Raw genomic sequence first — 21,279 nt, 5'->3', positions numbered from 1 at the left:
GCTGTCGAACACCTCTGTTTATTGTTTTTTTTGTATTTTGCTATATTAGTGAACACAACGAAGGGCATTGCATTTGCAAAACCGTTTAATGAATTGCTTAGTCAAGCCGTGTTTGGGACTCAATGCGATGGCATGCAGCATCGCAGCATCGAATCACTTTCACTTTTACCTCTGCTGAAAAATGGCAGTGGATCTCCACTGTAGACGGTCAAATTAAACATTTCAGCGGACGATATGCTCACGAGAAGTCCCAGTGACAGTGCATGCATGGCTTTGTAGCCTAACTTTTATCATCACCGGCCAAAATGGCTGTGGCACTGACGGACGCCAGGGCGCCTAAAAAAAAAATGTCTTAGGGGAGTAAAAACTGAGTCTCACTAGGCATCTGGACGGTAACTTATTGGGATAGCCTATGATTTTTTTTTTCAAAAAAATAATTTAGTCGGAGATTTCTGTAGGCTAGATGCTCTGCCTCCCCATGCGTCTGACTAGGCTATTGACAATTTGCGGTTTAAATAAATTTGCCATCAGCTGACAAGGCGACGCAAAATCTATATTTTGCGATCTGCCTTTACAATCCAGAAGTGGTCATCATCAAAATGTTCAAGGCAAGAGTAGGCTATACGACATGACATGAGAAAAGTAGGCTAAACAAGTTAGTGATCAGTTGAAGCCTGAAGACGATAGGACTCAACATTAATGCTCCGCATATTGTCGGCCGTTTTTGATTCATTTGGATGCTTTTCAACACACATATGCAACACTTGTCGTCCTTATTACATTGTTTATCAAGATAAATGTTAACAAATCTGTTTGGTTCACTTCAAACAGCTTAAAACTAGTTGACACCGTCAGCTATAACGTCCACAATATTAAGTAATGATCGGGCTTCAATCGGTCTCGGGCTCATAATTTACAGTTAATGTGATGGGCCGGTCCGGGCCGGGCTGGAATGAGCGCGGGCTCGGAAGGGTCGGGCTTCATTCTTTAGGCCCGATCTAAGCTCTAACCAGGACTAGATACATGTTTAAATTGTAACTACCACCAGGAGGGTGCACTTGCATACTCCTTTTAAAAGTAAATAACTAAATGGGTGGCTTAACTTATAATGTTTTTGTTGCTAAGTGTTTGTTGAGCGCACTGAGAAGTTCATGAGAAGTGCATGGTGTTCAGTGTGGTGGGGGGTCAAAAAGAAGCTATCCTTCTACTTTATACTCTACATGCTGCCGAAACACCTCCTGGATGGGAAGGGAAAGTCATGACTCATCATGAGCTTGATTTACACTGTAAAATGGCCAGATTCAAATTTAGTTATGTTGGCAAGAGTAACTAAAGTGATGCAAAAGTAGTGTAATGCCTTACATTTTAAATATAGTAATATCGTAATGTAAGGGACTATTTTGAAAAGACCACAACATGTAATAATTAGTCAGGCATTACAGTTTTTTAGTTACTTCCCCAACACTGCATGTTGATGGACCATGATGGACACATTTGCACATTATTAGAACTCTGCACAGACAGGAATCACAAGATTGCTGGAGACATATTTCATTTTGCACTTTAGCTCTGCTTTATTCTTTCAATCTGCTGACATCATCAGAGACGGAGATGGTTGACATCGTGACCAGCAAACTCCTGCTGGGCAAACTTGGCCATGCCTCTGTGGGACAGCTGGCTTTTAAAGGGCTGACAAATAAAAGAGGCGGCATCACCACTTAAACTCACAGTTCCCTCTGGAGCCACTAGGTGGCATTTTCACAACATCCAGTACACTCAGAACCAGCAAGCCTGTTTGCAAGTCAGCATGGGGACACACACCATGGTCCCTTTCAATATGTAATCTCCCGTCCTCCCCTGTGTTTGTGACCTCATGATGACATCCAAAGACGTCACTGCTAATAGAAGTTTAATTCAATATCTCGCAAAGGAGCAATTCAAAGGTCATTTTCTCATTTTCAATCAGTATGTTGAATGGGGGGGAAAGTCCCCCAAAAGTTGATGTGACTAGGCTGACAGCGGGGAAACTTTGTTTTCTCTAGGGAGCCGGGGTGTCAGCAGAGTAGCGACGCCACAAGCACAAATCGAGGACGGGAGTTTGGATAATGGAATGGATCCCTTGCCTTGCCCTTGGGTTCTTAAACATATCTGCCACATTACCGCCACAAAACACCATGGACGGGGCTTTCTTGGAACCCCCCAAGAGACAGTCTGCTATGATTTTCCTGGGATGAATGCAATCTGTAGTTCTCAGATGAAGTGAGGCTCTGGGTATTCTCGTTCTCTGTGAGCCCTCGATCCAGCAAAGCACTGCATCCCGTGACGTGACTTCCCACCAGCACTCCTTCATGGAGGCACTGGCGTGTTCACGGTGTGTTCATTTCGATCCTCTGATTATCAATCACCAGAATCAGCAGCTGATCAGCAGCCACTCGTCTGAGCAGTTAAAGCACTAAGGTAAGGCATCAGTCTGGGCTCTCTGCGCCAATTGATAATACAAAGAATTGATAATTATTGATAATAAATCAATAATAAATAATGATGATAATTCATGGTAATACAAAAAGGGGGATCTATATACAGATAGTGGTCGATGAGGAGAGGTCAAGTGCATGTCTGCTAGTGGTCCTCAAGCAGTGTGTGTGTGTGTGTGTGCGTGTGTGTGTGTGGGGGGGTGGGGGTTGTCAGAGACTCGGGGCAGGGCTAAAATGATAGCGCACAGGGGGCCCAGGCAGGTCTTCATTACCATCAACTTCAGGAGCGAAGGACACGGTCAGATCCACGTACCGCCGCTCTGCTGAAGGTTTCACAAGTTTCAGCATCCTGCAGGGAGAGGGAGGTGAAGGACACAAGAGAGGGATTTACCACAAATGTGACACATTTTGTACATTTACACTATTTTACCAAAAGTATTTGCTCACATGCCTTGACTCATATATGAACTTCATCCCATTCCTAACCCATAGGGTTCAATATGATTTCCATCCACCTTTTGCAGCTATCACAACTTCAACTCATCTGGGAAGGCCATCCTCAAGAATGAGGAGTGTGTTTATAGGAATTATTTACACAAAAACGACACCGAAACATTAGTCGGATGTTTGCACGTAATAAATACTTAAAGGGACACTGTGCAGGAAATGGCAAAAAAAAAGGTACTGCAACTATGCTGCTCATTGAAACTGGGCTGCCTATTGCCAAATTTGATCTTTACATGAAAGTTTACTAAGTAATAAACACATATTTTGTAGTATGGTCCAGGTAGAGTAATTTTTGCAGCTAAAAATGGCTATTTTTGGAAATTCAAAATGGCGGACCATGGAGAAGATCCCCCTTTTCATGTATGAAAAGTGCAATTTTTCCAGTCATAATGAATACTTAGAATTTGATGCTGGTGGTAAGAACTCATGAAAAAGGTAACATTAGTGAATGGGCAGCATGAATTCTGGAAATAAACAACTTAAAATCTCACACAGTGTCCCTTTAAAAACTAAGCTGCCCTGTGCTCCATCCTCTACTTTCAAAAAGAATAATTGACCAATCTTAGAAAAATGCATTGGGACTGAGGTCACACACTGATGTTGGTCGAGAAGGCCTGGCTCTCAGTCTCAGCTCTAATTCATTCAAAAGGTGTTCTATTGGCTTCAGGCTAGGACTTTGTGAAGGCCAGTCAAGTTCATCCATACCACACTCCGTCATCCATGTCTTTATGAGCCTTGCTTTGTGCACTGGTGCACGGTCATGTTGAAAGAGGAAGGGGCCTGCTCCAAACTGTTCCCACAAGGGTTGGGAGAATGGATTTGACCAAAATGCTTTGGTATACGGCATTCCTTAAAGGCCAACTTCCGATAAAACACAGTTTTACTCACTCCTTTTGAAGATCGGACGGTCACCCCAAGTTAAATTCACTTGCAAGGCTCTCATAGCGGTGCGTCACCTCGCCTGGCTGTGTTTCCCGGTGTTTCCCAATTTACATAAATAATGCAGAGAAACGAGCGAATCACGAAAGCCTTTCTGTCTTTCGTCACGTCGAAAGAAGGCGTTGCCCACAAAGGTTTATGTCGACCCATTTTTCTAAAAACATGTCGAGTAATTTTTTTCTGCTTGTTTTCAATACAAGCAACGTCTGGTGGCCCGAAATCTAGCTTAGCTTAGCTATCAGCTGGTTGCTACTCTCAGGTACACACACAGCACAAAGCCTCATCAATACAGCAAGCCCACTCTGGTTGCTCCGTGCCTGCAGCTCGCCTAGGGGTCGCTGTCGACAGAGCACAGCCCTGAATGGAGCATGCACGCCTCCGTTGGCGCCCCTATAGTGCAGTACCACCCGGAGAAGTGGCGACTCTGTTTCCCATTACATTCTATCCAAGAACAAGAGGACTGAGCCAATCAGAGACGCATTTCCACGAGAGCAGGAAGAGTGAGCCAATCAGAGACACATTTCCACGAGAAACACGGAACACCCTCTCGTTTCTCCACAAGCCACATTGCTGGCTTGCAAAAACGGCTTGAAACAAAGCAACCAGAACGTTTTTTTAAACAGGACCAACGCGTAACACATTCTATAACAATGGGGAACACAGCAATATTAATCAAATGACGTTGAGAGGCCATCTTTAAGCCAGTCGTGGCATGCTTTACACCATCACATCCGATACTTCGAATTGCACTTGGATGCAGCTACTGGGCCATGAAAACCCATTCCAAAAAGCTTTCAGTTTACTGTACATGGGCTAATCTGAAGGTCACATGAAGTTTGGAACTCTGTAGCAACTGACAGTGCAGAACCACCTCTTTGCACTATGCGCTTCAGCATCCACTGACCCCTCCTCTGTCAGTTTACATGGATCTAACAATTTGTGAGTTGCTGTTGTTCCCAAAGCCGTTCCATTTCCTTATAATAAAGCTGACAGTTGAATGTGGAATACTTAGGCTGAATTCACACCAAGGCGTCGCAGAACAGAAGCGAGACGACTGAGGGCTTTCTGCTTAATCTCGGCCGGTGTGTTCTACTCTGCCTTTCACACCAACAGCGTCAGCGTGCGGGGCCAGTGCGGGGCCTCAGTATTCCACATTCAACTGTCAGCTTCATTATAAACTGCTCGAGTTCTATTTTCCAAATGCAGCACGGAGCGAAGCCGGCTCCCGTGCCACAACTGCCCGACTACTGCCGGTTGGTGTGGAAGAACAGATCTGTTTCCATGTATTTTCGCCACTGCCGGTATAAATCACTTCGGTCCCGCGACACTTCACAGCCTTGGTGTGAATTCGGCCTTAGGTGCAAGGAAATTTCATGACTGGGTTTGCTGCACAGGTACCCTATGACTGTTCAATACTGGAGTTCACAGAGTTCCTGATAGTGGCCCATTCTTTCACAAAAGTTAGTAAAACAATCTGCATGCCTAGGTGCTTTATTCATATACCTTTGGCCAAGCCAAGCCATTAGGACACCTGATTTTGACATTTGGATGGGTGAGCGAATACATTTGGCAATATAGTGTATGTGCATGTATGGCATCCTATACAGATCCGAGTTTTATTGAGTATGATTCTTACGTGAATTTGAGCCTTTTCTTATGGCCAGGCATCACAGGGACAAACAACATCTTCACTCCATGGACAACCATTGTAGGCTCAACTCCGTACTTCTCCTGGTCAAAACATAGCATGAGGAACCATCACCAGACAATCACCAACACCAACAACAATGAAAATCCTTAGCAAAAACTAATTTGTGCTTCCTTCCATAGAAAATACATTTCATTTTTGAAGTCCAACAACACAAGCTTTGTAAAGTCATAATACAAAGTAGAATAGTCATTTTTGCAGTTTGAAGCAAAAATTACTGCACACTCAAATCCTTTTCGGATTTTTATTTGCCAAGTTTTCAGTGAAGACCCTGAGTGAGGTATGCTCTGAGGAAGGTATTTAGACCTCTTGGCAATTAAAAACCTGAAAAGAATGTTGTAGTGTGAAGTGAAGTGAAGGAGACATTTTTGCTTTAACTTTCACAATTTTGTTTATGGCTGGCACATGGCTGGCACCTTTTAGTTGTGAGTGTGGTGTAACCCGTTTAAATAACCTGTGTGAAGAATTCTCACCTGCACTCCACTGATGAAATCACTGAGCGTGAAGTCCTTGTGACCATAAATGTTCCAGCGATCCCAGATGGAAAATGATATGTGATCTCTGAAGACAACAAAAGGAAATAAGTGAGACACATCTGACAGGACAGCATCTAACAATCTGAGAGGACAGAGGACAAATCTGGATCCAAGTATAGTATGGGACGGTGGTAGACAAATAATCGCCTGCCAGCAAGAGCAAGAAGTCCTCAGAGAAGAGGAGTCATGGGACCAGAAAACAGTAAATAAAGGTGGATAAAATATGCTGTGTATAGAAGACATTTTATTTATTCAGTTGTCTGAAAGGGTGTGTGGATACCTGATGTATGTTTTCTTCACAGGTGCTGTTTCTGTCAGCACCATCACTGGAATGGCCAAGTTAAAGAAACAGTTCTTGAACGCTTCAAATTCATAACCGCCAGCAACTTTTATGAGTTCCAGGGCGACCTGTACATTCACAAATAAAATATGTAAGATGTTAAACAAAGTTAGATTCAGGAAATGTATTTCTCTGTTACGCTTTTAAGAATGGGGGCCAGCTCACCAGTCCTGCAACGGCTGCAGTTGTCGTTGCAATTGCTGGGATGATTTTGCCGGCAATGCGCTTGGTAGTGAAGCGGTCGGCAGGCTCAATGGCGTACATCTGAGCCCTTAGCGCTGATGCAGCAGTCACAAAATCCACGTGACCATTTGAGTCGTCGTCTTTCTCAAAGAACAGTGGCGTCATGCAGAAATGCTCTAAAATGAGATCAGAACAGCACGATAAAATGATAAAATGTGTGTGTGTGTGTGTGTGTGCGTGTGCGCGTGCGTGTGTGGTAAGTGCTGATTGTTGGCCATTATCGTTGTCTTGTTTGTTTTGTTTTTCTGTGATGTATTAAAAATATAATAAAACATGTATCACAAAAAACAAATGTTAAAGAAGAAACTATAATATGCATATAATATGCAATATACACTGTAATATATTAATGTGCAACATGTTAGGGCTTGTTTTCACATTGCTTCACATGACTCTCTTGCAATAGGTGCCTGAGTAAATTACCTGAAGTTAAAGTATGTCTGCTGATGATCTCCTCTAGCTGTGTGATAGCCTCTCTCTCCTCTTCACTGCTGACTGAAAGTTTCGTCTGGTCAGGCTTCTTGGCAGCCTCATCCGTTTCTATGCTCTACATCATCACACACAAACAACATCAGACCCACACACTCTCTCAATGGAGCAAAACGGTTACAAAATGAAACAGTTCTTCTGATATGATGCAAGTTGTGGTTTGAAGAGTGGTTAAATGTAGTACCTTATCTGCTGGTACGTACTCTGGAATCTGCACTTCAGCTAGAGCCGCAGATACTGCTTCTAGTGAAACATCCTGTCCATGGACAGACATACAGACACACGATCAGTTACTTCATCTAAAATTGTGGAACTACATTATGTGTCTGTTGGAAGTGCTCGTTTACCTTTTCTGAATAGGGGATGTTGTAGATTCCAGCATAAAGTCGAGCAGTGCTCACTATAAAGCTTGCATGCCTGGAGGAAACAAAACCATTTTCAATGCTGTTTGGAATCTTGATTAGTTTCGAACAATGTAATTAAGTGAGCATGAACATCCCTCACGAGAACACGGGGAAACACTCTTATTAAATGTCATGGAAACTGTGGAGCAACATCATTTGCAATTACAATACCAAAAATTAGATATTAGCCGAGTTGAACGCTGTGAGTACTCACAAGGGATCACTGAGATCAAACTCTATGGGAGACGGAGGACGCTTCGGAGACTGCCAGAAGAGAGCTGCACAAGAGAAGCAGATAATATGTATATTATTTTGTTATGCCTGTAGTATTTGATAGGACAGTGCAATGACAGGAAGAGAGGGGGAAAGAGAGATAGGGACAGATCTGAAAATGACTGGGCCTGAATCGAACCCGAGTCCTTGGCATGATGGCTCATTCAAATACAAGCGTGCACTGGGACGGGGGAGCACTAGCGCAAGCAAGGTTCATGGGATGTTCAGTTGTCCTTTTCACACTGGACGGTCTGCATGCATGTTCTATCCACAGGAATCAGAGTCCTGTCCCAGCCTTCTCAGGCCATACATTCCAATGGGAGCCCGCTTTCAGCAGACTCACGCCCACGGAGAAAAATAGCGCGCGCACACACACACGCACACACACTATGAACAGCATCTCATCAGAAAATGCAGTAAATGTATGGTGCAATTAAGTGGAAGTGAACTTACATCCATCTTTTAACCGGGTGTCAAGGGGAAAGGAGTGAAGAAGTTGCAAAGCCTATTCAGACACAAAATCAGAAAGGAACACAATTACACAAAAACAATTAAAACTGTCCAATATACACTACCCGTGTGTTATGCCACCATACTTGTTTCTGATACTTCTAGACCATTCCTGAAATGTCCAGGTCATGGTAACGACAACAAGTAAGCTTGTATGGGTACTTTACCTTTCTCTTGAAGTACTTGTCGAATTTAAGGCGTGCTAGTGATACACAATGCCTCCATTGCACCGGCCGGCGACTCAACAGCTTCACAACCTGAAATGCACCCTCCATACTCTCGCCCAACTTCATTCGCTGTACACACAGATAAAATAAGATACATTACAATTCCAGGTAGCTGATAGACAATGATATACAATATAAGGTTTGACGAGAGAGGGAATGCATTAGTCTGCCGTGGTGTCTCACCTGGAGCACGTCCTCTGCTGAGGAGTAGTTCTGCCAGAACCTGCTGAACATGGAGGGCTTGTGGGAAAAGGAGCTCTCAAACTGTAGCGAGGAGCACCAGAGAGTAATATTAGCTCAATTGATAGAAGAGGTAGATTAGGATAAACAGGCCGCTAAACAGTAAATAAATGTACACTCGCCTCCAAAAGAGTTGTCGCCTACCCATCTGTTTGGAATAACAGCTAATAACCTGACTTTCAATTAACCACTTGGCTTCAGAAGTCACTCATATGAAAGCTACAACCCTCTCGAATGAAAATGAATGTACAAAAATAAATGTCATGCACCAAAGAAAGATTGACCCTTTAATGACCACAGACAGGGCAGATTTTCACAAGACAAACGTTTTGTCGCCTATCGAACATAATGTGAAAAGGAGCAGATAAGTCACTTCAAAACACTTCAAATATGCAGATCGGGTGTCATACTTAATCACTGAATCACTTTCACCTCTCCAGAAAATCAACTTTGGCCTTAGGTGTATGTTTAGGGTCATTGTAATCATGGAAAGCAACACAATGAAAATCAATGGAGTTCAATGAGAGATGGTGACATATTTGCTATTCGTAGAGCAATACATTTTTAACTTCATGATGTAATCAATGATAAAAGCCCTCACACACCAGCAGCATGCATGCAGCTCCACATAAGAGCTGTATCCCTCCCATGTTTGACTTTAGGCACCATGTATTTATTCCAAATTCTTCACCTTTAACACCAAAGAAGTCTCTCCCACGGTCCTGTCTCAAAAAAGCCAGACAAGAGTATGTCAGGCCTAATTCTGACAAAAATGAAGGCTAATGGGACTCATACTCTGAAGTCAAGATCCCAAGATCAATCATTTTAGAACTGATAGCATCAAAACTATATGGTGTTGGAGATGAAGAATATGAAAAAAGAGAAATGGTGCATAACGTGAAACATGGTACAGATACAGCTGTTATGAGGAGCTGCAAGCATGCTGCAGGTGTTTGAGGGCTTTTATCATTGATTACATCATGAAGTTAAACATGCATTGCTCTACGAATAGCAAATATGTCACCATCTCTCATTGAACTCCATTGATTTTCATTGTGTTGCTTTCCAGGATTACAATGACCCTAAATATACACCTAAGGCCAAAGTTGATTTTATGGAGAGGTGAGAGTGATTCAGTGATTAAGTATGACACACAATCTGCATATTTGAAGTGTTTTGAAGTGACTTATCTGCCCATTTTCACATTATGTTCAATAGGCGACAAAACGTTTGTCTTGTGAAAATCTGCCCTGTCTGTGTTCAATAAAGGGTCAATCTTTCGTTGGTGCATGACATTTCTTTTTGTACATACATTTTCATTCGGGAGGGTTGTAGCTTTCATATGAGTGACTTCTGAAGCCAAGTGATTAATTGAAAGTCAGGTTATTAGCTGTTATTCCAAACAGATGGGTAGGCGACAACTCTTTTGGAGGCGAGTGTACATAGTGTGTGAATATCCAAAACAATGAGACACTGACACAAAGAGACACTGACCTTATCTCTTGCCCACTGAATAGTGTGCTCGATTACAGCAGGAAACGACTTTAATGTGCAAAATGGAATCTCTTCTTCAGGTGGGTCCCTCTGAAAAAAAGAGTTGTTTTCACATCAGTAAACATAAATATTACCTTGGTCAAGCTTACCTTGTCAAGACCTCTTCAACCACAGAACATTTTCACACACTACCTAAAAAATCACGTGAGAATGATGTTCAATATGACTCACATGGCTGTTGTACGATTCCGTCAGATTGGGAACAATGATCTCTGTGTGGCCTTTAGTTCCCATGGTACCAGAGTCTAGCATAGATTTCTGATTGGACAGGCAGCGACTGTAAAAATCACAAGAGGTATCAAACCAAGTGCATGATGCATCCATATACATGATGGCTCTTTTACATGACAGATCAGAAATATAGCATGCCCAATGTTTACCTGTCCACGTAACGACGGGCCTCCACATTATCCAAAGCAGTGATAACTGTGTGAAGTCTGGAAAAGAATGTGTCACTGTAGATATCTTCAGTGGCGGGGTACACCTTGTTGAGGTGGGCATCAACACATACGTCCGGGTTGATCTCAAGGGTTGCCATGGCGGCTGTGGTGCTCTTGGGTTTCTGAATGTGGTGCGGTCGAAAGAGGAACTGTCTATTGAGGTTGGACTTTTCTATGAGGTCAGGATCTGTTATACACACCTGTTGAAACACACACACACACACACACACACACACACACACACACACACACACACACACACACACACACACACACACACACACACACACACACACACACACACACACACACACAATTTTTTGCATATTACAAACACAATTCAAATTCGTAAGAAACCAACGTCTATAGCTGTATTTGACAAAAGTACTTTGTAGGTTCCTACCTCGCCTGAGCACTTTGACAGACCAACTCCTAGCAATGCCAAGTTCTTCAACATCTCACAGCCAATGGCCCCACAGCCCACCTACAAAACATGAACCGAGACCTCAGCTGGATGCAGAAAGTTAAGCATGCAGGAACGCTTACAGACTAAATAGAGGACTACTCACCATAAAGAGCCTCAGCTTGTGCAACTCCTGACAGAGAGATTCTCCCACACACGCCCTCAAGGCATCGTACCGGTCACCCCTGGAGAAGCAAACAGAGCACCGTATGCTTCATCAGCTACAATAACAAACTTTGAACTTCCTCAATGCCTTGAGACTAGTGAAAGTAGACCAAACAATAAACATGACTTTACCTGGGCATAAATTCTTCAACAGGTAGCGATTGAAGTGGTCGCACCACTTCTATGGCATCAAGGTACAACTATTCAAACACACAGCAAAAAAAGGAGTTAAAAGATGTCAGTGTTTCCCATACATAGTCCATTTAGTGGAGCAGTACGAAAGACTGCTACTCCATCTAAAGAAATCACAGATTAGTCAATGATTAGTGACATTTCAATGAAGAAAAAAAATAATAGTGTACTGCTAATCTTGATATCAACTGGACCTCCTGGATCTTGAAAGTGAATGTGAGCCATACATGTAAAGCGCTTTTAGTGGAAAAACGATGTAAGTGCAGTCCATTTACATTTGCCATAAGAATGAATGGCGAAGTTCCATTCGCTTTTACAAATTTGCTTGCATGTGTCCTTAGCGTCAAACCCCCGACCCCCATTCAAAGCATGTTGTTCTAGATAAATATAGATAATGTGACCACAACTCTAACATAACTCTTGGCTTTCCTTCCATCAACCTGAAAACATGAAGTCCACTTGCTTACAACTACAGTCTTTGAATCACATAAACTGGATAAATCTGCACAGACATATATACCATTAGAACAGGTACAAAGACTTACCCATTGCTGGAGTGGGGTAAATTTCCCTGTGAGGGCCTTTAGAACTTCCTGACTGGCAAATCCTCCAACTGCTGCCGCAAGAGGAGCCAGACAGCCGCGTGCACTCCGAGACAAACACTGCACAAGGTCCTGATCCACACACACCTGCCGAGACACACAAATGAGCACAATATTGGTGTGTGTGTGTGTGTGTGTGTGTGTGTGTGTGTGTGTGTGTGTGTGTGTGTGTGTGTGTGTGTGTGTGTTTGTGTTTGCGTGAAAACATCACAATTATACAGATGATAAGATCATAAACTCACTTTTGGCGTGAGTGTCTCATTGACTTCTTCTGTGAGCCTGAGTAAGACTTCAGCATCCTGAAAACACCTAATAGGATAGTTGGTTTTAATACCATTTACTTCTCATATCAAGATCAAGGACATAAACATGAAATCACACGTGCATGGAACCGAACCTTACTTAACCAAAGTGTAATAAAAACCTTCTGTCCCCTCAGTATGAATGCACCATGATGTCCTCTTACTCTGGGCTAGGTTTATCAGCAGGACATCACAACTGTCTAACTGAATTTGAAAGAGAAAGTTACCCGATGTTAGGCAGCCGTCTATGCTGGTCCTGAAAGGTATTGAGAGCTAACATGGTGGCATGGATCTGGAGCGAAGCCTGCAGGTGAAAGGACAGAAAACTCATTGAAGGCACTTTGATTTCCTATTCACTAGCTGCTGTGCTGCAGTGTTTTATTGTCAACTCACGTACATCTGGTCTACTGAAGTCTGCTGTCAACACCTGAGGGTTGCATAATTGCCTTTCCATTGTTTCCTAGACAACCCACAAAAAGGAAACAATTCAAGTTTACAGGACAAGTAAAAGTACTCAGTTTACAAGACAGAAAAGTACTCAGTGCAGTGCCACAACAGTAATATCATTCCTAAAATCTAACAGCATAGTTCACCATTCAGAGATGTGTGATGCACATAAAATTTGTAGAATCATTTCTGGAGGTGCAAAAAAATGTGTCAACCATCTCTTACAAAGGAGAAGGTGTGAGGTGTTTTAACCAGGCGGCAGATTCCTCCATGGTTGTAGGGGGGTAGGGAAGACGTATCTCCAATAGAAAAACTGTGTGGGGACAGCACTGAAAAACACAGACACAAGACACATATTATATGCTAAGACATGTGGGCATGCCATAGTTGTGACTTTACAGAATGTGGGCATTTGACTTTTAGGTAACTTGCCAAGGACACATATGCATTATAGAGTAATGTGTACCAGAGGGTATCTCATATTACAGACATTGAGACATCTTGTGGCGGGGGAAAGCCAAAACTAGGCACAATTTCATTATTGTATAATACTACGATGTGATTTTTACATACCTGTAACTTCGCGTTGCATGCTGTTTAGATCATCCATTCCATTGACTTCTTTAAACACAACAGTTTGTCCCGTCTGCAGCCCATGACTCCTTCCATCCATGCAGGTCACGACCCCTGGGTTAGCCTTTGGAAGGAGAAGAATACCAACAACAGCATGTAGTACTATATTTATCACTATATTTATTACTATATTTATGAAAAACAAGCAGCTAAACAGCACAAAATATATTCAAAGCATGATGCACCACTCTGTAAAGGAATTGTCTGTTCATCTACCCGTGTCTTGTCTTATCCTTCTTTTGATCTTTTTACCTTATTCTGCATTTCAACAAGGGCCACACCATGGTAGCTGTTTTTTTTTTTAATTTTACTTCCGTTTGAAACATCTGCTGCAGGACAGAAGTTAGGATGTATCCAAAATAGTGTATTCCTCGATTGTTTTTTTCCCCAGATAGTTTGGTTGTTATATTTGCCGCCGTAGTTATAACACATTGAGAAAATGTCCAATTTAAAAAGTCTGCTGCTGTGTAATATGATGACAACTACAATCGACCGAAAGTGTTGACACCTTGAAAGTGGGCAAACGAAATAAGGTGAATAAAGGGAATTGGCGTCATCTACCCAAATTCCACCTGGAGATTACACTTCATTTCCCACCTGATTCCAATACATTTCAATACCTTTAGTCTGTACAGTTAAGAGTGTTTGTTACCTGAGTGATGTTCTGTATAAACAGCTCCTTGGACTCCTCTCCTGTGGCATCAGACACCTCAAACTCTTCCCCAAAATCACAGAAGACACGAGCACACACACCCAGAAGCTCACAGCCAATAAACTGTCAAGACAACCACATCATTATTAGTGTGTAATACATGTACAATCAAATACAAAAACTTGGGCATTTGAAGAGAAAGAAATAGACATACTGCAATAGGAGGCTGTTGGGAATGGCAGAATTCATTCACTTTCTTTTGCAGACTCAAACGAGCATCCGTCAACACGACACACTATACCAACACAGAAATGTAAACATTAATCAACAGACATAAATTGACCCGACTTTTGTTGTGTGATATAGGTGATGCAAACTACATACCTGGTAGCCCCTGAGAAAACTCAGATCAGTGCCGTCATCAAGGGGGCAGGTGGACACTCCCACCTGCACATATGGGTTCAGCTCAGCAACACGAGGATACATGACCTCCACTCTGTCACAAAAAAAACAGACACAAACTTGACTTTTCACATAGATGTAGGACGATGTGTTCTTTATGGCTTTGAACTTCTGTGTTTAATTTGTGCATTTACGTCCGCTAAGGACATCTGATTGAAATATGGTGTATAAACTTGGAAACCCTTTTGTCTCTGACAGTTCTCTAATTTAGGTGTTCCAGTTTACATGTCAGTGTTTCCTGCAGTGATTCTACCTTAAAAAGAGGCCTGTTACCGTACATTGACTACACCCACAGGAGGTAAAAATTAACTCCTTTGTATCTTGAGTGCCGCTTACGCTTCCACGTCGTAGTAAGCATCCACATTAGAGCAATGTTGGAAGTCACCAATTGCTGTGATCAGGAGTTTATGTGCAAAGTGATTTTGTATTACCATTAAATTACACTGAAAGCATTCAGTTTTCACTGATTTCAAGATTTCTCGGCCAAAACAACAAGAAGAGAGACCAGAATGGGTAGCTAGGTGCACACTAACTACTTGACGGCAAAATTCTATTTTAGTGATGCATGCGGGTCAATCCATGACGACCACCTGTAAATCGGGTTTAAAGGCAGGTTTTTTTTATATTGCCCGTGGTGGCGGTTCCAAAAAGGTACGCCCTAAGATACTGAGCAATCCACCTGGTAATAGATGTCAGTACTATTTTGCTAGTGGTTGCAAGTGCTAAATCACTCAGAAGGCCTATGGGCAGGAATACTAACGAGTTGAAATGGGCAGGGCGTAGTAAGGTGGATAAAGCACTCTCGCGTGTGACATGTCTATGTCCCGTAGCCTATGTGTTTGAGGGTGAAGAAATGCTCCTCTACCTGGTTCTTTGATTGTGAACATCCTCTTCTCGAATGAAAAAATTGACGCCCAGATCCCACATATCACAAACTTTTGTATCATGAAGTGTTACAGCCTATAAGGACAGGTAAAAAGACATGACTTATTGCTCACACACAACTCTCACACAACATGCGAAAAATACTCAAAGAACAAAGAAATGAATGACCAAAACCCTTATAGCTAGCTTTCCTCACCTTTACTCCTGCCAGCACAATGTTCTTTGCTGTAAATGTAAACCCAAGGACAGTTAAAGAACAGCAAAAAATGAGCGGAATATGTTGATTTTACATACAAACACAGAAACAACCATTCTTCACACAAACCGCTATATAGGAAGAATTATTCACCTATCTCAACTCCGATACTGCCCAGTCCACTTAGAAACACTGAGGACTGTGCCATCTGTTGCATAGCACTATCTCCAAGAACGTACCGTTGTCGACTGTGAAGGTAAATGTGAAAAAGAGATAGTAATCATGAAAATGATAGTTATTCCGTTTAAAGTTTATGGACATATATTGAACGAGCATAGACCGTATAAGCTCACCTGTACAGGGAGTCATCAATCTCCATTGAATCTGTGGCCATGTTGACAGGGGTGGGGGATGTCAGGGCTTCACTGGAAAATCTGAAAAATTAAAGTGTAAAAGCATGTGTCAGCAATAAGGCATTAGGCCATACTAAAACAACACTCAACACGGATGTCAAGTTCGCTTTCCTCCAATTGAGGAACAATCCCCGGCTAAAAGTACCGTACATGAAACTGACAAATGACAACGCAAAACTAATACAAGGTGACAGTGTTTGGTATGGGAAATGTCTTGTGTACACTAAGCGTGACCTGCGCTTCCTGAGCGGCGACAGTCATTATTTGTCTATGGAGGGAAGGCGAATAAAGCTGCCAGAGCGAATTTGCCAGGAGCGACCAAAGCAAATTTTAACGATTAAAGTCAAGCTAATCTTAAGGTAATGATCTATGACGCGGTTTGGCGAAAACCGATTGGAACTTTCATATCTCCGTATGTCCCAGGCTGTCAAGCCAGAGCTGTCATGTGATTAGCTAAATCAAACATGTCAATGCGCGTCCAGAGCGAATAAAGCGAATTCATGGCGAAACTTCTTCCACTACATCTGCTACCTGGGTAGCGTAGGTCGCGTTTGGTGTACACAAGGCATAAGGAGTCAAGCTTTCTGTGGGAGGATTGCTGGTTCAACTCAAGATCCCCTAAACCTAATCGCTCAGTCCAAAACATTTAATTTTGCATTCAGTTTAAGATGTGCTGGTAGATGATCTACATGCAAGATTTTCTCTATCTATCTCTAGTCTGTGTGTCAATGACTGACTGAGAGACAAACAGTGAGGGCTCAGCAATTTCAGGGCTCAGCTTTGTGTAAGAAGGTGCAGTCAGTTTCACGTCCATTTTGATTCTGGTCCAATCTAATAGTCAAATCCAAACAGAAAAACCCAAATCTGGCTACAGGAGGAATGCGTCAATAACAAAGACACGCACTATCAACAAATCCAGAGGTTCTATTTTTATGTTGTTTACAAATTAGCTGTTAGGTTCGGCCTGAGTACATTCCTAAAACATAAATAAATAACTGTTTGCTGGTCTCTGTGGCTTACTAGTGGGGTATGAAATGTTATTCTGTAGTGTTTTTTGCCTAAATTGTTTGCCAAGGACACAGACTGCACACACACACATTTACTAAATTATTAATGCACGGATTATGTTGTGGCAGCGGAGGTGGACAGGGTGATAGAATAGATAGACAGACAGACAGACAGGCAGACAGATGGCTCATTAGATAATGTTGCCGTATTATTTTGTATATTCATCATTTGGATTAGTAATGTACAGTCTTACTTTCTATAATATATGTCTTCTTTCTCAAGCACATTGAATAACATTGTATGATCTGATAGCATATGAAATTCCTATTGATTTTACGAATCATTAATTAGACAGCCTATTAGGCCCTGGTGTCTGGTGACCAAACTCTAAAGGTAAATAATACACAGGGCACGTTTTGGAGCAATGTTGATGGGCATCATCATGATTGGCTATTCATTTTCTGATGGAATGGTTGAGGGTTGTCTGCTGCTAATCCAACTCCTCCTGATAAAAATGTAATGTGATTAACAGTCTAAAAACAACATATCATAGTATCATTGCCAGACAGATTGGTCGAAAAGTTACCCTGTGCATCATCACCTTAATTTCAGATCAGCCATTTTTAGCTGGTGACTACACCATTGGACGATGAGCAATAATTATGTGTCCATTATTGCATTATCATAACTCCCGTCCAAAAGCCATAAGCATACGTCGAGGATGGGAATCTGCCTCTTCACAAGGCTGTGCTTGCTCAAACCCATGGTTCCCATTCTTAGTGACATATGGAACTGTCAACTTGACAGCACTCAGACTGTAGCTGGAGTAGCTGGATCGATGTGTCATCATTAGGTACTCTAAGCACATACATGTTGTGTAGATCTAGTCATCTTTGATAATGGCATGAAAAATGTGTGCAGATGTTTGAAAATGCCATTATTAATCGTAATAATTAAGTTAGCGCTATTCAAAAGGTCACTTTCACATTTGGATGGGGATAAGGCCCCAAAAAGTGGTTGTGGCTTGGCTGACAGTGAGGACACTTTATTGTTTTCTCCACGGCGGCGGGGCGTCAGCGAAGGAAACAAGCACAGGTTGAGGACAGAGTTCAGATAATGGAACTGGCACCAAGATTATGAAAATCACCGCAATCATAGCGATAGAACTACGTGTGTGCAATCGGGGCATTCAGACTGGGACTCCCAACGGAGTTCGCTCCCGGACGTGCGGTCCCCGGTGTTTCTATCACTCCCGGACTTGCGGTCCCCACCCGATTATATTTCACGTATTATCATATACTGCCACATACAAGCAATTTAGGGTTAGGTTTAGGTTTAGGTTTAGGGTTAGGGTTAGGTTTAGGGTTAGGGTTAGGGTTAAGGTTAGGGTTAGGTTTAGGGTTAGGGTTAAGGTTAGGGTTAGAAACAAAAAACTAACATCAACAAGATAACTGGCTCCGTAATATGGCGGTGGTACCGCTAGTCTGGCTAGTGGGAGCGAGATGAAATGGGAGTGTAATGAGATGGGAGCCCCAGTCTGGGAATCTGCAATCGGCATCCCGAACAAGTTGAGAACGCGCCCCTTAGATGTTGGACATAATGTTGTCAGAAAATGTTAAATGCATCAGCCTTCAGTAGCAACAGGACCCCAAATAAAGCAAATAAAACAGTAACATTTATTTCAGCAACAAATAATTTCTAAGGGGTCATGTATCGATAACAATTTCACTGTACCCTGCATCTTCCATAGTTCAATGTGGCATGCTACATTTGACGTTAGCCATCTATTCTATTCACATTTGATTTTTGGACTCCTATCCTACCAACACAACAGACTACTAACCTAAGTAAAGATCTAATCAACAGTGAAGTTAAAATACAAATATGTCGTAATTAATAAAGACTGATGTCGGGAAGGATACATTCAGGACTTACTACTGTCCATACTGCTTACTCATAGCTCGCTAACGTTAGCCAGATACCCTGGCGGGCCTAACGTTAGCAGTTTGTTGCAGAGCAGGTAAGAAAAATATAAACAGTTACATTGTTAATAGCTGCAGCGTTTTCTTCCAAAGCCAATTCTTTAGCTCCGCAGGAGGACACTGACTTAACTATACTTGACGCATGAAAACAAACATATTAACGTCTCCAGACACATTATGATGTTTATCCAGTTGGTTAAATACCTGTCAGTGCACGGGAAGCTCCATACGCGGCAGCTAGTTGTCGCAACCTAATCCAACGACACACCCAATGTAAGTCGCGCATGCGCAATCATATTTTTTTGACGAATACTTGCGCGAAAATCGCATGCACGCATGCTCTACTTGCATCACATACATATCAAGATCGGGTTGCGACACTGGCTTGTGAATGGCTGAGACTGACTACTTCCGTGCCGTAGTAAATCGTCACATCCGTAAAATCATTCTTGTTTGTAAAAATAAAAACAATAACACTTGTTGCAAAACAATTACAAAAACAACACACACACAGGCACACACATAGCCATTAGCCATTCAGAAAAAAACATCTTATTTGTATTCGCATTCTGTAGCTTTTGGCAGTCAGGAAACAAACCACTTCAAAGATAAATAAATGTCTATAAATAGGCCTAAATGATAAATCATAAATAATTTATGATACATCATTTACTTATCAATGATAAATAAAATGTCCTTTTAATGAATGCATAAATCCTTTTGTTGTCCACACACCACAAGGACAATCAATTGATTGATTACGGCTCAATCCCAAGTTTCTACCCCCACCATCCTTTACACCTCCCAAACCATACCCCATTACCCCAGCAACCCAGAATGGAACAATCTGTCTGTATGCATTGAAGACTGCGAGATTACAATGCATCTTAAATATTGCTCTCAAGAATGCATGGAGAAGTGTGCATGTGTAAGGCACAAGTTGAATTTTCAAACCAGAATGCCTCATAATTTTGCATTGCGCATGCATCCAGCTCGGTCGGCGCAGCACTGCTTCATCACAAATGAGCTCAACACTAATCTGAGTGACTCTCTACGTGCTATGAAGGCACCATTAAGTGCAGAAAGGCGACCCATTGCTCAGTGTGGTGTCCTGGACTCAAAACACTGTTACAGGAGGCCATAGTTGTTTAACGGTGCCAAATATGCATAGGCTACAAAACAGACTGCATTCCTAGCAGCAGTCTCCTCCCAGGAAACACATCTGAAGGCCACTGGTGGAAGAGGGGGCTTGACCTTTCTAGTAGAGTAGAGTAGAGTAGAGTAGAGAAACTTTATTGATCCCCAGGGGGAAATTCAGGTGTCAAGTAGCTACATAAATACACACACAGACACACACACGCACACGCCAAGAGGTTTCCCGATCTGGGCCAGCTCTGGAATCTCAGGCAGTCCAGTCCCCAATAATGATGTCCTGCTTAGTGTCCCTCTGTATACTGTTAAACAGTTGAATGGCCCATGGGACAAAGGACCTCCTTAGCCTGTCTGTCCTGCAGGTGAGAGCACGGAGTCTGTGGCTGAACAGATTCAGCTGGTTACTGAAGGTGATGTGAAGGTGGTGTAGCTGATTATCCATAATACAGTCCAGTCTGTTCAGGGCTCTGCTCTCAGCTGTTGAGGTGAGAGCTTCCAGCTCCATGCCCACCACTGACCCCGCCTTCCTCACCAGTCTGTCAAGGCGTCCCGCGTCTCTCTTCCTACTGCTTCCACCCCAGCAAGTTAAAGCATAGAAGAGCACGCTGGCCATAACAGACTGGTAGAACATAAGCAGAAGTTGGCTGCAGACATTGAAGGACCTCAGCCTTCTGAGGAAATAGAGCCAAGAGTCTAGATGACCTTGTGATGCTTGATCACTATTCACAGGACATTGAGGTCGCCAAGATGCAACACACCACTTAATGGGCAGTTGTTGAACGTAAAAAGGCTTGTTTTACATGCAGTTACTGTACGCACCAGTTGCGGTGACCATAATTAA

At 42.5% G+C, this 21,279-nt stretch overlaps 1 protein-coding gene across 2 annotated transcripts; it reads right to left on the bottom strand.

Annotated features, from left to right (window-relative positions):
• Positions 1–1,549: 1,549 nt before the first annotated feature.
• uba6 (ubiquitin like modifier activating enzyme 6) lies at positions 1,550–19,547 on the bottom strand. Of its 2 annotated transcripts, none has more exons than XM_063218270.1 (32): positions 19,491–19,547; positions 16,237–16,317; positions 16,037–16,131; positions 15,884–15,912; positions 15,668–15,762; positions 14,725–14,836; positions 14,555–14,635; positions 14,341–14,463; positions 13,629–13,752; positions 13,281–13,384; positions 13,006–13,068; positions 12,836–12,912; positions 12,549–12,615; positions 12,250–12,393; positions 11,645–11,712; positions 11,454–11,532; positions 11,288–11,368; positions 10,825–11,084; positions 10,616–10,721; positions 10,385–10,474; positions 8,834–8,914; positions 8,591–8,719; positions 8,367–8,418; positions 7,855–7,918; positions 7,584–7,653; positions 7,421–7,492; positions 7,171–7,294; positions 6,670–6,863; positions 6,445–6,572; positions 6,102–6,189; positions 5,557–5,651; positions 1,550–2,823 (listed from the first exon to the last, which is right to left on the bottom strand). In XM_063218270.1, the coding sequence occupies exons 2-32, from the start codon at positions 16,275–16,277 to the stop codon at positions 2,685–2,687; spliced, it is 3,075 nt and encodes a 1,024-aa protein (XP_063074340.1). In that variant the 5' UTR covers positions 16,278–16,317; positions 19,491–19,547; the 3' UTR covers positions 1,550–2,684. The 2 variants fall into 2 exon arrangements, with proteins under 2 accessions (XP_063074340.1, XP_063074339.1); XM_063218269.1 differs by lacking the exon at positions 19,491–19,547 and adding an exon at positions 19,348–19,471.
• Positions 19,548–21,279: the final 1,732 nt, after the last annotated feature.

Source organism: Engraulis encrasicolus, chromosome 16 (assembly GCF_034702125.1).
Source record: "Engraulis encrasicolus isolate BLACKSEA-1 chromosome 16, IST_EnEncr_1.0, whole genome shotgun sequence".
In the NCBI taxonomy this organism is placed as follows: domain Eukaryota; kingdom Metazoa; phylum Chordata; class Actinopteri; order Clupeiformes; family Engraulidae; genus Engraulis; species Engraulis encrasicolus.
This window is presented reverse-complemented; position numbering and strand designations above follow the sequence as displayed.